Here is an 18270-nt window from a genome sequence, read left to right on the forward strand (position 1 = left end):
GCCGCTAAGGGCGCAGCCATCTTTTCCGTGGCCGTACTTCTTTTTTTTTTTTCCCTCTCCCTCTCCCTCGTCCACCTGCCTTGGGATGCCTTCCTTCTTTCGGTGTTGTGTGTCCCGCTGCCATCACGAAAGGCGGAGTTTGGGATTCTCTCCCCCCCCCCCAAACGAGTCGGTAATGGATCGTGGAGGTTAATAACTGGTTTTGATGGGAGTGTTCATCCGCTGGGATGGTAAACAGCGAAGGTTGGCGTGGCTGATTTTGCCATTCAACTGGAAACGCCGCTGGCTACGTTTGTCAGGCTTAATCACAGCATCCACATGGCTGGTGCAGGGGAGAACAGGATGTCCTGTTTTGTAATCCCTGCTGGTGGCATTTGTTAAATACCTGATGAAGTTGGCAGGTAGGGTTCAGCCTTTGGTGCTGAAGCTCTACACCAGAGATCTTCAAACTTGGCAGCTTTAAGACTTGTGGACTTCAACTCCCGGAATTCTGGGAGTTGAAGTCCACAAGTCTTAAAATTGCCAAGTTTGGAGACCCCTGGTTTAGGGGTTGGTCTTAAAAGGACGGCTCCTAATAGGCTACAAATCTGATTTTTTTTTTTAAATGAACAAAATTACAGATCAAAATGTTCCTATTCTTGAGAGCATTCCACAATAATTTTATTTTTTTATACCATTTTTACTTTACTACATTTATTTTGTACCAATGTATCTCAATATTAAAACAAAGTTCACCTCATATATATATATATATATTAAAAAAAGTAATCAAGGGATTCTTTGCCATGTTTATTTACAAAAGGTTGCATTTTAGACAAGATAAATTCATAGGTCTTTTTATTTTCTAGGTTTTAAACTGACAACTAACATTGTTATGCATCAGCAAAATAGCTACTCAATTATGCTTATGGCAATGCCTATAGCACTTTGGTGCACAGCCCAGCCACTATTATGCTGGAGAAATCACATACACTGGAAATTAGCCAAGATCCCACCAGGAACATTTCATCTTCGTATATCAAAACTATACTCAAAAGCCAGAAGGAAGTCCTAGAGATAGTGCCACCACCCAATAGTCTCACCCCTTATGTATGCCAGCAAGAACAGTAGCAGCAACTAAACAAAAAATTCACCATCTTAGACACATTCTGGGCCAAGAAGATATTGCCAAGAGAGTCATGGTGAAGTGCAGAAAGAGTTAATTTTAAGATCAACCTTTACAATTGATCTTAGTTAGCAACAGTGTAATTCTGTACCTATCTGCCAAGCATTTGATACCAAATGCTTCCAAAACCACATGCATACATCCCAAAAAGAGTAACAGCCACCATCCTTTTTAGTTTCATCTGTTCAACATCTTCATAAGTCTAGCCCATCCGTGTTCTGTCGTTGCACAAGCCTTCCCAGTTAGGAAATGAAGTGTGTCTGTGGCGTGATCTGATCAAGTTTGTGATCGGCCGGGTTTGCTGCTGCTTCATAGTTACAGATGGTCACTTCGTGTCGATGAGGCTGCAGAGAGACAATTTGAACATTTCTTCAGAGGTCTCTTTGTATATCTTGGACAGCTAGAGCAATCATTTGTTTTTCCCTCTCTATTTAGGCCAGCCGCCATTACATCTACTCTTACAAACTACAGTAAATGTACATTCTGAATAACTTGTACTTCTTTTGAGGAATTTGCAACTTGTCTCTTTTTAACCTTCTTACCTAAATTCGTAACACGTCATTCCTTCACACTGCGTTGTCTGCACAGGTTTAAAATTAGGGGTGTGCAATCCCCAAAGATCACATTTTGAACATACTTGGGGCCTAAATGAGCTATTGTGACCTTGGTCTTCCCAGGAGAAAAACCCCTTTCAAGAACAGAACACTTCTGATGAGTCAGAACAAATCATTCTGACCTTGGAACACTTCCAGTAAAATCAAAACAGCCGTTCCAAGGACAGAATGGGACCTTTCTTGGTGAAGATGTTTTGACTGAAATGTTTTCACACATTTAATCAACATGGCAGAATTTGAGTCAACACCTGCCAATGGTTGCTTAGCTTGAAAGGCACTGGACTAGAAAACAGAAAAAGGGACGAAGCTGGAAAAAAAGACAAGACTCGTAATAATTACTTCAAACTCTTTGTTTTAGCTCCTGACTCAACAGCTCAACATAGAAAAATAAAGCCTGGTTTATCTAAAAACAGGAAACCTTGGGGCACCTTCATGCCAATCCGTTTGTAAGTGCCTGAAAGTGGCAGTTGGAAGGAGATATTCAGGCTTGAAATGATACTCATTCAGTTACCTCTTGAGGCATAGTAATAACCAACCAGTGAGGTGGCAGGAAAGTTTATTTAATGAAGAAAACAGGTCTTTTGTGATGTGCTATATTTGACTAATAGTGATTCAGGCAGGCAAAAACGTGGAAGGGGGGATACTAAGTAATTTTCAAAGAGGTTTCCTTCAGACTCATCATCCAACCCAAACAGAAACAGGAAGTTTAAAAGGGTGGATATGGGGTTAGCTGACATGGTCTGAATTTGTTAAGACAACCTCTCCCAGAACTCCCAGCCAACACAAATTTTAAAGGCATGCAGTCCAAGGTAACTGAAGGATGCCATGATAAGCAAGGCTATCCTGGGAAGACATTATAAAACAACAGTTACATCCTCTTAAGTCTGAGCATTATGCCAGTGTCTCACAGACTCCTGTTGGTGAATCTAACTGTTAATAAGCACATTTTGAGGTGCATCTTCAATCCCAAAAACTTCTGCACCCTGCATCTATTTAGTGTTTTCATCTGTCATCTCCATTCCCACACTTACTTCTGTCCATTCTCCCCTTAGGCCTATGTAAAAGATTTTTGTTGTCTCAGCACCAAAGTTCTTGGAGAAGTGGATGGAGAGATGATAAACATTTGAGAAGCGAGCAATTCTGGAAAAGAGTGGGGGGGGGGAAATCTGCATTTACAATTGTAACATATAAGACACTTTTGTAAGTTTAACTGCATGAAAGCCAAGTTTTTTTCCCACATAAATTATAACTCTGCAATAAAAATATTGTAGCATTCAACTTGAGCAACTATGCACACCGATATGTCTTCCTAGATTGCTCTTTTTGGATCTTCCTGCCAGCCATATCAATTCAACAAATCACAAAGCCTGTCTGTATCTTTGTTCAATTTCATGTCTAAACCAAGATTCCTAGTTTGCTTCATTCTTTAAAAAATGTTTAAAGCTCCTAGCCAACAATTTTGGCATGTAAAAGAACAGGCCAAGTAGGCTAACCAACCTGTACAGCACAGCACAGGTTGCTTGGTTAGAAAGATAGGGGTTTCCATCACCATTTAGAACTTCTCAATAACAAAAGGAACCAAGCAGGGGCATTTTGTGCCACAACATTCATTTATATACATACACACCTTCCCAATCATACTGTTCCCTTTCAGGGTAAGCAATACTGGTAAAACTTTTCACTATAGTTCAGCAGGACCAGAATTTCTACCTGCCTAAAATCAAGAAACATTCTCAGAAGCTAAGAAAGGCTGAAAGAAAAAGCAACCTCAGCTCTGCATTGCAATAACTGTTGGAAGAGTTTGGGCTGTCTCAGCAAGAAGAGCGGGGTACACAAGTCCTTGTTCCCAAAGATGGTAAAGTCCCATGATAAACCAATCTAAATATGCATTTCTAGGGGTTCTTTTCTCAGATGTTCCCCTTTAAGAGTGATTCACACCAAGATCCCTCTCATTTTGCAGTTACCCTAATATTTTTCAGACCTCTTTATGGCAACTTTCATTTCATTTATTTCTGATAGCTCTTTTTGAAATCCTGACTGGACAACAAAATGTAATACATTCTGTACTTTCCCCATCTTCAGGGAAGAGCAGGGGAGGGAACATAAATTAGCCTCCTCCAATGCAGATTTCCCCAAAGTCTAAGACCTAATTACACACAGTTCCTCAATCTTCCATTCCATGAGGATATCACTACCTCCCCCACTCCCCCCCAGACGTAATGGCAATGTTTCACCATATAATTCATTCACTAAGAAATAAAGTCATTTTTTATTTTTAGGTGGGCCATTCCTGTTCATTGTCCCTGAGAGCTGTTGCTAGAGGGCAGTCAGTTGCTGTAGGCAAATATGCTGGGATTGGAATTTCAGTTCCAACACTACTGAAGGAAGTTATATTGCAGAAAGGCTGTCATATGGCAGCTAACTAATTTTAGAAAGAGGTTAACATTTTAAAATACACAGATTATGAAATGGTTTAGCAACACTTCTCTTTGGAGCCTCCCACACCTGAAGCAGAGCCACAGTTTTTACTGCTATGGTTCCCTCTACAGTCTGTTACAACCTCCACAAAACGGCACTGGGGGAGAAAAACTTCTCATTCTTGGTACCCTCAATTATTAGAGCCCAAGGCTCATGTTCTTGAACTTGGGGCTCAAATACCAGACACCCTGAATAAAGACTGAATAAGTCATGACATACTTTGTAGGATATTCCAGTTCTCCTAAAACGTCACGATTCAGGCTGAAGATCTGATCTGGTTCTCGGGCAGTATCATCAAAGGACATATGAGGAATATTCTTAAACCTAGAAAAAAGGCAAGGGTCAGCTCGTACAAATGTTACCCAATGTTTTCAAGAGCTAGCCACTGTAGTCATTTGGACTGGAAAATGGAGAAATACTCAATCTGGTTTTTAGGACAACACAAAAGTGATAATCAAAAAAGCAATATTGAAAAAGTTCAGTTTCAGTTGTTTAGAACACCGGATAAAAAGACTACTCCCCAAATAATAATAAAATTATAATTTACAGGCCTATAAGTAACTAAGAATATAAGTCAACAATGATATATTAAATTATTAATGTTATAGGTGAGGACTTCAGTCATACACCTACTCTACAAATTTCCCTTTTTGTAAAAAATAAAATTCTGCATCTTCAAATATCAGAATGGTATAGCACCCGAAATTAATAACCAAGAGCAAAGCTCTGCACTGGTTGCTACTGAGCTTCTAGGTTCAGTTGAAGATATTGTTTTTAACCTAGGAAGTCCTATATGGCTCAAGACAAGTAAACTTATATAGGACAATTTCTCCTGACAGATTTAGTCCATCTTGTGTGCTCAGCTCATTGGGGAACAAGGAACAAGGCCCCAGATAAATACCTACTAGCAGCAACTCCAATGTTCCTTGAGGTACAGGGAAACCCCCACCACTTTACTTACTTTTTGTAGGCCAAGTGCAAAAGATTTTTCCAAGGATTCTTTGGCACAGAAGGTGGAACTGGAATGCTACAGTTAACTCTTTGCTTATGGAGCTACTTTTTATTGAAACTTTTTATTGAAGATTTTTTTATGCTGCCTTGTTTTTATAGATAACTCAAGTGGCAAATACCACACTGTACTACTACTGTACTCCTTCCTCCTCCTATTTTCACTCACAACAACCCTCTGAGGTAGGATGTGCTGAGTGTAACCAGCCAAATGTTACCCGGCTGGCTTTCATGCCTAAACTCACAGCTTCTTCATTTCTAGCCTGGTGATTAACCACTAGACCAGTGATGGCTAACCTTTTCCAGACTGAGAGCCCAAAATGCACCTGAATCTCTAAAATGCAATGCCCTTGCAACCCCTGTGCATGCACCTGCTCTCGCACATGCGCCCCGTGCATGTGCATGCATGTACGCGCGGGGAGCCCTGCATGCCCCCATGCATTGTGCCCCCCCAGCACGTGCCCCACCCCCATGCATGTGCACACGCTCCCTGCCCATGCACGTGCCCCCTGCACGTGCCCCCTGCACGCCCCCCCATATGCATGCATGCCCCCGTGCACACCCAGGCCTCCCACGCATGCACGCGCAGCCCCCCTGCACACACACCCCTGCATGGCAGAGAGCCAAAGACCAGCTGGCCGGTGGGCAGCGGGTGTATGTGCGTGGCGGAGCTGAACTGGGGCGACGGCTTGCGTGCCCATAGAGGGAGCGCTGCATGTCACCTCTGGCACGCAGGCGTGCCATAGGTTCGCCATCACGGCACTAGAGCAAACTGGCTCTCCTTTTACTGTTATTGTAAATCACTCTGAGTCCTTGGAGGCATATAAAGTTTCATAATAAATGTATAAATAAACCACCCACTAAGAATAGCAAATGACAAATGGAAATTTGGTTGTCAGGCAAAGCCATCAACAATATCATACTGCAGTTCTAAAAGTGCAGTTATTTCAGCACATGTATTAAAACTTACAATGTGGAAAGAAATTAAAACTTTAAAAAGTTTTTAATACCAGGTGATAATACCTGGTATTTAATACCTGGTGATAATACCAGGACACTCCAAACAGATTCTTTTAGTAGCTGTTTGGCTCTCAGGACTTTAAAATTGTAGCCATTTAAAGACATCTCACTTTCAAGCAAAGGCTGGTAAACAGATCAATAAGAATTCCTTGAGATTAAGAATCATTATTATAATTCCAGAAATTATTTTCCCAGTCTTTTATTTATTCATGGACTGAAATAAATAGCAAGTTCAGGAAACCACAACTACTACAAAAACAGCTAAAGGAAAGTAGGAATTCGATCACAGAGAATCTTGCTGAAGAGAACACAATTTATAAGTGACTGAAAGGATGTAGGGAAACTGAATCCTGAATAAGCATGTTCTGGGAACTGTGTTAATATAGGCAGAAGTTTTGAAAACTTCAAAGAAACCAGAAAGTATTACATATATTTGTGCATGTTGGATCCTGCATTTCACTAAGCCAGCCAATTTTTTTTCCTGCAGAATTTCAGCATGGATCAAAATCAACAAAAAGACATTTCATTATTTTACCGCAAGCCAGCCCAGTAGCTATTACTAATTCAGACTATTAAAGCAAAAATTAAAGCTAAAACCATTCATATATTCATTGCAATAAAAAAAAACACCCTGTCATCTTAATTAGCAGCTTCTGCAACTGTCCACTGTTTCAACTTACAGTCTCATTTCTGAGGGGTGCGTATTGTCATCCTCTCCCATCACAATTATTCCTTTTAATTTCACATTGCCTGTAAATCTGCAAAAAGAAAAAAAATGCCATTGATCGTTCTTTTTTGTTGTTGTTGTTGTTCAGTTGATTGTACCTAGGGAGTTCAGCCTGAAAGGAATCTTATTGTTTTCACTGTCTGCCATTACAGTCCCATTAACTTAACATAAGGTTCTGGAACTAAACTATATCATCAATTAAGACTGAAACAAAATAACTACATATCCTTAACACAACCCTACTAACACTAAATTGTCTTGGTAACCAATATTGGCTAAATCTAGTTAAAATAAGACCGCACAATTATTTTAAAAACAGTCTGTGATTATTAGATTTTTATCCTACCTTTTTATAGCTCTTACATAGCTCAAGTTAGCAAACATACCCAATATTCTTTTCCTCACGACAACTGTGTGAGATAGATTGGGCTGAGACAGAATTGTCCAAAATCACTCAGCTAGTGTTTATGCCTAAGGAAGACCTAGAACTCAGAGTCTCCTGGCTTTTAGGACATCACCTTAATTACTACAACAAACTGGCTCTCTCTGTATTTGATTGCTATCAGCCCACCTCCGAAAACCGTTTTATAAAATCTCCAAATGGAAATCCAAAGCCAGCAATATTTTTTTTTTAAAAAAAAGACTACTTACGGAATATTAAATAAGAGCTCTTCATCAGCATCACTTTCTACAAACTAGGAAAAAATAAATAGGATTTAATGTAAGAGTTTTACCTTCAATCTGAAATATATATTGCAAAGGACAATTAATTGTTCCACAAAAACCAGTATGTTCAAAATGATTGCTTGAGGACCCCGCAGGGGACTTTCAACTCAAGTTTTTGGAAAAAACATTTAAACACCAATAATACACAGAGAAAACTGGAGCTATGCAAAATAGTATCAAAATAGAATATATATTTCAATCAGAAGGTGCATGAAAGTTGGGAGCCTTTTCTTTTTGTACAGTCAAAAAACTATTAAATTAGCTTTGGATATGGTTTGTTGAAAATGCTACATGTATCTAGGTAATATGTGCTCATGCTTTTCAAATACAAGCATTATACTACAAACCGCAATAGTGGCATTCACATTCTAACATATCCTAATGCTCCATTCATGAATCCTGTCATTAAAAACATCAATAACCCTTGACAAATGACTCCCCACCAGCAAAATGACAGGTGCCAATATCCAAACATGCTTATCAAAACCAAATCAAAACTTGCATCAAGCTAACTCTGCATTTCTATACTCCTCTTCCCTGTCCTGCTTTATTATCCACATTTCAGAAGATTTTGGGGGGATGGCAGAAAATCTTCTAATATGCTTAGTTTTCCTTATTAACCTGAGCAGCATAACATACACCGCTCCTGGGTAAAAGGGTAGTTCAAAAGTCATGCTTAGCCATGGTTTGATTTAATCAGAGCTTCCCAATCAAGCCCTAATGGCTGATTTCACAGGTCATCGGCACACTCAGATCCTTGATTTCTTGAGCAGCGAGTCCAAATCTTTTCCAGAGCGGCAAGTTTCCTTTGTTGTACTCAGGATTTGAAGTTAATCTTAATTAACATTATTAAGATTAATTAATTTTGAAGATTAATTAATCTATACACAATCCATGTGTATAGATTAATTAATTATTTAATCTATACACAATCCAAGTGAATAGATCAAGGTTTCCCAAACTTGCCCACTTCAGATGGGTGGACTTCAACTATCTAGAATTCCCTAGTCAGCATACCGGCTGAGGAATTCTGGGAGTTGGAAGTCCACCCAACTTAAAGTGGCCAAGGTTGAGAAAAAGATGTTGAGACTCTGGAAAAAGCGCAGAGGAGAGCAACAAGGATGATGAAGGAACTGTAGAATAAAACATGAGTCTTGGTGGCGCAGTGCACTAAGTGCTGTTAAAGTAGCACTTAGTTGCCAGCTACCTGCAATTACTGCAAGTTCAAATCTCACCAGGTTCAAGGTTGACTCAGCCTTCCATCATTTCGAGGTAGGTAAAATGAGGACCTGGATTGTGGGGGCAATAAATTGACTTTGTATAAAAAAAGAACACCGCTTAGGGGCCCCCGAAAGCCCTACTAAGCAGGTATATACAAAAGTATGAAAGCTATTGCTTAATGCATTATAAGCCGCCCTGAGTCTCCGGGGAAGGGCGGCATATAAATCGAACTAATAAATAAAATAAATAAATAAACAAACATACAATGAACGGTTACAAGAACTGGGCATGGCTAGTCAAGTGAACAGAAGGACCAGGGGAGACATGAGAGCAGTCTTCCAATATTTTGAAGGGTTGCCACAAAGAAGAAGGAATCAAGCTATTTTCCAAAGCCCCCGAAGGCCAAGCAAGGAACAATGGATAGAAACTGACCAAGGAGAGATTCATCCTAGAAATAAGGAGGAATTTTTTTTCTGACAGTGAGAACAATCAACCCATGGAACAGAAGTTGCCTTCGGAAGTTGTGGGAGCTTCATCCCTGGAAACTTTCAAGAAGAGACTGGACTGCCATCTGTCAGAAATGGTGTAGGGCAGAGGTCTTCAAACTTGGCCGCTTTAAGACTTGTGGACTTCAACTCCCAGAATTCCTCAGCCAGCTTTGCTGGCTGAGGAATTCTGGGAATTGAAGTCCACAAGTCTTAAAGAGGCCAAGTTTGAAGACCTCTGATGTAGGGTCTCCTGCTTGGGCGGGGGGTTGGACTAGATGACCTATAAGGTCCCTTCCAACTCATGTGGCCTAATATTCATCCTGTGGCTACCTTCACCCCTCAGCTGCGAGGAGGAGACCTATTATGCGACTCCAGCCAGGGTTATACACAGGGCCCTGTGTGAAAGGCGCCTCCTTGGAACCCCTGAATAGCCACGGCCCGCCTGCCCTGCCCGCTCTCGGGGGGGGAGGGGGAAGAGACCGACCTTCTGCTTATCCCCACGGTCTTCCCAGGGGCGGAACACGAGCGCCCCGCTGCCTTCCCTTCGCTCGTTGAGGCACTCCAGGCGCTCGCGGTCGATGCGCAGGTAAAGGCCCCAGGCCTGGCCTCGCCGCTCAGGAGGCTCCTCATGGTCGTCGTCATGGCAACAGCTGCCCCCGCCGTGGCTGTGCCCGTGAGACATGGCCGAGCGCGAGGGGAACAACACCCCCCCAACACACACACACCTGGAGCAGCCGCCGACAGCACGCGCGCACGTCAACAAAAGCGAGCGCAGGCGCAGTACCGTCCTTCCGGACCATTCCCGTCACGTGGTGGTAGGGGGGGCGGTACCTTCTCGCTGCCCAGGCAACCGAGAAGCTGTTTTTGCCGTCGTACCGCGCGCTAAGCCAGTGTTTTTTTTTTTAAACCGTTGGTCCTCCGATCCCTGGGGGGTCCCCAAACTTGGCCGCTTTAAGACTTGTGGACTTCAACTCCCAGAATTCTCCAGCCAGCTATGCTGGATAGCATAGCTGGCTGGAGAATTCTGGGAGTTGAAGTCCACAAGTCTTAAAGCGGCCAAGTTTGAAGACCTCTTCCCAAGACCTTCTCAGGAGTCCTCAAAAGCCAACATTTGCCAGCCTATGTTGAAAAACAATTCAATATTAAAATCCCATCAGACCCCCGTGAGAAGCAATAACGGCAGTGCATGGGTCAATTTTAATTTTTAATAGGGTAGCCGTTGATCCATATACCGTAATCCATGCAAAACAAGTTCTTTTGGGGGGTCCTCCATAAATAAGGGGCCCTGAAGGAAGAAGTCTTTCAGGAACACCGCGCTAAACTGCCAATTGTAACGACTTGCTTTGCCCAATAGCTAAGCCACGATTTGTGGTTTGTTATCCTCGAAAGACTATATCACACAGTGTACTGCATTGAGACCAAACCACAGGCAGTGTTTGCACAGCACATATTCCGGGCACCTGAATAAATCGTGGGCTTGCACAATCCACTGAGTTACAAATTAACTTCACACGGGCTGGGTTTCCGCAATGTGTTGAGCCAAAGCAAGGAAAACTAAAACTAACCAAGTTGAGCCGTGTTGTGCCAGTGCAGGCAGCCCATAGATTTGCAACCAACCCTGTTCAGTAGACTGGCTCAGCCTAGCTAGTGACAGTTGAATGCATGAAATCAAGTCTAAAGAGTCGTCTTTTTTTTTTAATCCTGTGCATTGCTACTATTATTTCCACTGTAAACTGAGTAAAAGCATGGTTTGTTTCACAGGTTTTGGACTTTAATTGTGGAGCCTGAATTATCTTTTTTTTTAAAAAAAATATTCCCCAGATGGCAGAGATACAAGTCTTGCAGTCCTTTAAAACCCAGAATACAGCCTTCAGAGTTCATTGCAAAGAATTTTATTAATCCCATATTTATTTAACTATATTGGAGTCACATCTGTGAAATATAATTAATTTACTTTAATATTTGTCCTAGCCATCCCAAAGTCTTAAATTTAAAGTGAACTCCTCCAAAATGTTGGATTTTACCATGGTCCCTCAACACAATGCCTTCCAGATATATTAGGATTATAAAAGTCAGAACTTTCAGTCACTGTGAGGTAAGACCAAGTAGAGAAGGCTGGACTTTTCTACGTATGTACTGCCATGACTGAAAGACTGTCTCCTTCAAGATAAATAAAGCTCTCCAGACAGATCTTTTGTACAATTAATGCATGATAAACAAAACAAAACAAAACAAAACAAAACAAAACAAAACAAAACAAAACAAAACAAAAACAAAAAACCCACCTTCTACAAATAAATTGCTGGAAGGGAGAATTGTATAATCTTCTTTGAACAAATACCAAATCTTAAACCTAGGACAATATCCAGAACAACAAAGCCACCTCCAGTACTTTATCCTGGATACAAGACCAAGAACAAAAAAACAAGGTGCTCATACTAATAGGAACCGAAAAACACAGGGAAGAACATTGTATGAAATTAATTCTGGGTTTTCCATTAAGAGTTTTGGCCATCCCAATTTTTCAGCCGAAAGATCCAGAACTAACTCTGGTTTATGAAGTACTGTATGAACTTGGCTATTTAAAGAGATGCCAGCAGTACAGCATATATACAGTATACATTTCCCTTTTGCCTCCCCAATTCTTTGCTTCATAATTGCATCTATATTGCATGACCAGCCTTTCCAAAAATGGCCATGAAAGTCTGTGGCCTGGGTCCAAGTGAAATTTTGTCCTGGTTGCTCTTAAGTCTTTCATGGAACCCCATTAAGTTCTCACAGAACCTCTGCTTTTAGCTAAAACTTCCAATTACTCCGTTCCTCGTTTTCTTGGCATAGCACAGCCTGGGGGATAACCTAGGAATTGTTACTTTTATTTTTGGGGTCCAGGGAGTACAGTTCCAGAGAGGAGGGGAAAAAAAATTAACTGACACAAATTCCAGTGTTTGGCTTTTATTGATACACAATGTAATTCATTTCTTATAAGTTATCTAATTAAAATATTTATCTCGATAGTTACCACCAAAAAAGTAAAATAGAAAATTATTTACAAGGGGGCAATCAACAGACAAATGTATTACCTTTTGTTTGTAGTATACACAGGGAGGGGGAGCAGCAGCAGCGGGCCACATTTTCCTATGGCTCTTTTGCGTGTAGTGTGCAACCGAAAATCGCACCCACTTTAAAATATGTGGGATCCCCAACGAGAATCAGAAGCCGAGTTGTCATAATTCAGCAACTGAGTCCTTTGTGTATTCCCACCCGTTAAAAAGGTTCCAAAATGAAGTTAAAAGCCAATTCATGTAACGTTTGCCTAAATTTAAAACAACATTAAAACAACATTAAATAAAATAAAAACAGCTTCCACATTAGAGAGGGACAAATGAACTGGAGGTTCCTACAATCCTTTCCATGGAAATGATTTCTAATCAGACTTGAGGTGTTGTCACTTTTTAATCCCCAGAATCCCCCTTAGAGAACACTGGGAAAATAATGTGGGAATTGATTAAAACATCTGGAATATGCCTGCTTGGATAAGCTTGCAGAACATAATTTGATCTCTGATGTTAATCACATAAGGTAATCAATTAGTCCAAAGTATTATAGTGAAATTTAGCCAATGGTTTCACCCGTTAACAGTACCAACAGTGCAGTGGTTAATCTATAAGTGTTCTTCTTGGCCATTAAGGCTACAAAAACTGCATTTAAAGGGAATTGCCCATCATTGATGAGCCCATAATACCTAGAGTTGACACAAGCTCTTGACTCCTGCTATCAGTCCCTCTGGTGATAGGTTTGTGCTATGAAAAGGTGTCATGATGGCATTAGCCAACCTTTCCTACCATTGGCCTCCTCCAGATACATTGGAGAGGAAACCCCGTAACTTGCAGTGGTTAATTTACAAGTGTTCTTCTGCATGAGGGAGACAGCACCTTTTTAAAAAAAACATCATATATTAAAAATTTTACATGCACTTTATATGCATGTATTGTGTATGTGGGTCTATGCACAAACATACAAATGTATTTTGTGTATGTGTATATGTGTGTATGTACACATACATATTTATGTATGAGTGTATATGTGTGTGTGTATATATCTATATCTATATCTAGCTATATCTACCTCTATCTATGTCTATCTATCTATCTCTATCTCTATCTCTATATCTATCTCTATATCTATCTATGTCTATCTCTATCTCTATCTATCTCTATATCTATCTAATATATACATATATATATGCACACACACATATACGCATACATAAATATGTATGTGTACATAGATATACACATACACTCACAAAATGCATATACCATAGTTAGAAATTTTATATGCATTTTGTATGTGTACATACACACATATTTTATGTATGTGTATATATACATACATATACAAAATACATATAAATGCATATAAAATTTTAATTACATGATGGTTTTTTAAAAAGGCGCAGTTTTTTCTTGGGTATTTCAACTTGAGATGAAATTGTTTATTCGACTGGACAGAGAACATCAAGAGAGTTGTTTTATCCCATATGGCACACCCTACATATCCCCTCCACCTTTACATTTATGGAGGAATAAGTGGTTTTTAAAGTTAATAGGGCTTTTGTGACTGCTACACCTCATGATATCCCGGGCATCAGCAGAAAACCCAAAGGCCAGAGTTCTGAATGGTGGCACTAGGAGGCCATTGGGAGAATCTCTTTTTCCTCCATCCATATCATCGGGAAGAGGCCAGATTCCTTCATAAAACACATGGACATCAACATTCATCCAACCAGCCGTAGCACTAAGGAAACACACCATCAAGCCTTCCAAAACTAGGTCTGTCTTTCCCCTCCACAACACACACCTATCAACATCAGCAAAGATAAGATCGTCATCTCAGTCCCCTGCAGGACTAAAACAACAGCAGCCAATAAGCATCGAGACAGATAGACCACTGTTAAAACCAGAGGGATCAAAGAGTTGTCATAATTCAGCAACTGAGTCCTTTCTGTATTCCCACCTGTTAAAAAGGTTCCAAAATGAACTTAAAAACCAATTCATGTATCATTTGCCTAAATTTAAAACAACATTAAATAAAATAAAAACACCTTCCACATTAGAGAGGGACAAATGAACTGGAGGTTCCTACAATCCTTTCCATGGAAATGATTTCTAATCAGACTTGAGGTGTTGTCACTTTTTAATTCCCAGAATCCCCCTTGAGAGAGCATTGGGAAAGAATGTGGGAATTGATTAAAACATCTGGAATATCCCTGCTTCGATAAGCTTGCAGTACATAATTTGAACAATGATGTTAATCAGATACGGTAATCAATTAGTCCAAAGTATTATAGTGGAATTTAGCCAATGGTTTCACCCGTTAACAGTACCAACAGTGCAGTTATCTACAAGTGTTCTTCTTGCCCATTAAGGCTACAAAAACTGCATTTAAAGGGAATTGCCCATCATTGATGAGCCCATAATACCTAGAGTTGACACAAGCTCTTGACTCCTGCTATCAGTCCCTCTGGTAATAGGTTTGTGCTATGAAAAAGTGTCACGATGGCATTAGCCAACCTTTTCTACCATCGGCCTCCTCCAGATACATTGGAGAGGAAACCCCATAACTTGTAGTCAGCAGGGGTTAATGGGCATTCAAATCCTGCACAACTGGGAAGTACGGTCTCAGGTTGCGAATGATGTCCCATAGTAAGCCCATCGCAAAACAAAAATGTGACAGCGGCTCCAGCCAGCATGTTGATTATTTCAAGTTCTCCAGGTATTTCCTTGAATGGGAAAAAAGCAGTTGGGGAAAACCATCCATTAATTTTTATAGCTAACAGTTGGACCAACAAGACTCTTGTGAATTTCCTTTCCCCTTCTGTGGTTGGGAAGTTTCCTGGGCTCTCCTCTTACCACCAAATCCAACAACAAAAAGGAGAAAATACGCCACATACAACAACCGGCAGAAGAATACATCAGTAAGCCAAATACCACAAAATTAAGTACAGCAAAGCGAAAGGAGCATTTTTAAAAAATCCAGCATCACCAATCCGCCTTTAAGTTAAAATGCTGCACAAAGTTGCTGGGGATTTAAAATCAGCTCCAAACCTGAGGGAGACAGCGCCTTTAAAAAAAACCATCATATATTTAAACTTTGACATGTACTTTATATGCATGTGGTACGTTTGTTTGTGTGTGTACATACATACATCAAGGTGTATACATGCATACACAAAATGTTAAGATGTTATATTTTATAGACATTTTGTGTATGTGTGTGTACCTATGCACAAATACACATATTGTGTATGTATGTGTATATGTATGTACACATACATATTTATGCATGCATGTATATATGTGTGTGTATATATCTCTATCTATGTCTATCTATGTCTATGTCTATCTCTATCTATGTCTATCTATGTCTATCTCTAACTCTATCTATGTCTATCTATGTCTATCTCTAACTCTATATCTATCTCTACCTATCTCTATCTCTATCTCTATCTACCTCTATATCTAATATATACATATATATATACACACACATACGGATAAATATGTATGTGTACATATACACATACACTCACAAAATGCATATACCATAGTTAGAAATTTTATATGCATTTTGTATGTGTACATACACACATATTTTATGTATGTGTATATATACATACATATACAAAATACATATAAATGCATATAAAATTTTAATTACATGATGGTTTTTTAAAAAGGCACAGTTTTTTCTTGGGTATTTGAACTTGAGATGAAATTGTTTGTTCGACTGGACAGAGAACATCAAGAGAGTTGTTTTATCCCATATGGCACACCCTACATATCCCCTCCACCTTTACATTTATGGAGGAATAAGTGGTTTTTAAAGTTAATAGGGCTTTTGTGACTGCTACACCTCATGATATCCTGGGCATCAGCAGAAAACCCAAAGGCCAGAGTTCTGAATGGTGGCACTAGGAGGCCATTGGGAGAATCTCTTTTTCCTCCATCCATATCATCGGGAAGAGGCCAGATTCCTTCATAAAACACATGGACATCAACATTCATCCAACCAGCCGTAGCACTAAGGAAACACACCATCAAGCCTTCCAAAACTAGGTCTGTCTTTCCCCTCCACAACACACACCTATCAACATCAGCAAAGATAAGATCGTCATCTCAGTCCCCTGCAGGACTAAAACAACAGCAGCCAATAAGCATCAAGACAGATAGACCACTGTTAAAACCAGAGGGATCAAAGAGTTGTCATAATTCAGCAACTGAGTCCTTTCTGTATTCCCACCTGTTAAAAAGGTTCCAAAATGAACTTAAAAACCAATTCATGGTAACGTTTGCCTAAATTTAAAAAACATTAAATAAAATAAAAACACCTTCCACATTAGAGAGGGACAAATGAACTGGAGGTTCCTACAATCCTTTCCATGGAAATGATTTCTAATCAGACTTGAGGTGTTGTCACTTTTTAATTCCCAGAATCCCCCTTGAGAGAGCATTGGGAAAGAATGTGGGAATTGATTAAAACATCTGGAATATCCCTGCTTCGATAAGCTTGCAGTACATAATTTGAACAATGATGTTAATCAGATACGGTAATCAATTAGTCCAAAGTATTATAGTGGAATTTAGCCAATGGTTTCACCCGTTAACAGTACCAACAGTGCAGTGGTTAATCTACAAGTGTTCTTCTTGCCCATTAAGGCTACAAAAACTGCATTTAAAGGGAATTGCCCATCATTGATGAGCCCATAATACCTAGAGTTGACACAAACTCTTGACACCTGCTATCAGTCCCTCTGGTAATAGGTTTGTGCTATGAAAAGGTGTCACGATGGCATTAGCCAACCTTTTCTACCATCAGCCTCCTCCAGATACATTGGAGAGGAAACCCCATAACTTGTAGTCAGCAGGGGTTAATGGGCATTCAAATCCTGCACAGTAAGCCAAATACCACAAAATTAAGTACAACAAAGCGAAAGGAGCATTTTTTGTAAATCCAGCAGCACCAATCCGCCTTTAAGTTAAAATGCTGCACAAAGTTGCTGGGGATTTAAAATCAGCTCCAAACCTGCATGAGGGAGACAGCGCCTTTAAAAAAAAACCCATCATATATTTAAACTTTATATGCATGTGGTATGTTTTTTTGTGTGTGTACATACATACATCAAGGTGTATACATGCATACACAAAATGTTAAGGTGTTATATTTTATAGACATTTTGTGTATGAGTGTGTATCTATGCACAAATACACAGATTGTGTATGTATGTGTATATGTATGTACACATACATATTTATGTATGCGTGTATATATGTGTGTGTATATATCTCTATCTCTATCTCTATGTCTATCTATGTCTATGTCTATCTCTATGTCTATCTATGTCTATCTCTAACTCTATCTATGTCTATCTCTAACTCTATGTCTATGTCTATCTCTAACTCTATCCCTAACTCTATCTCTATCTCTATATCTAATATATATACACACACACATATATACTCATACATAAATATGTATGTGTACATATACACATAAATACATACACAAAATGCACATACCATAATTAAAAATTTATATGCATTTTGTATGTGTACATACACACATATTTTATGTATGTGTATATATACATATGTATACAAAATACATATAAATGCATATAAAATTTTAATTACATGATGGTTTTTTAAAAAGGCACAGTTTTTTCTTGGGTATTTGAACTTGAGATGAAATTGTTTGTTTGACTGGACAGAGAACATCAAGAGAGTTGTTTTATCCCATATGGCACACCCTACATATCCCCTC

At 39.6% G+C, this 18270-nt stretch overlaps 1 protein-coding gene across 1 annotated transcript; it reads right to left on the reverse strand.

Moving 5' to 3' along the window:
* Positions 1–776: 776 nt before the first annotated feature.
* Positions 777–10230, reverse strand: PITHD1 (PITH domain containing 1). The gene is made up of 6 exons (XM_070949591.1): positions 9932–10230; positions 7664–7707; positions 6966–7043; positions 4477–4581; positions 2811–2919; positions 777–1509 (listed from the first exon to the last, which is right to left on the reverse strand). The coding sequence occupies exons 1-6, from the start codon at positions 10127–10129 to the stop codon at positions 1408–1410; spliced, it is 636 nt and encodes a 211-aa protein (XP_070805692.1). The 5' UTR covers positions 10130–10230; the 3' UTR covers positions 777–1407.
* Between the last annotated feature and the right edge of the window lie 8040 nt (positions 10231–18270).

Source organism: Pituophis catenifer, unplaced genomic scaffold (genome assembly GCF_029215685.1).
Source record: "Pituophis catenifer annectens isolate HBS135680 unplaced genomic scaffold, rPitCat1.0.hap2 SCAF_9, whole genome shotgun sequence".
NCBI classification, from domain to species: domain Eukaryota; kingdom Metazoa; phylum Chordata; class Lepidosauria; order Squamata; family Colubridae; genus Pituophis; species Pituophis catenifer.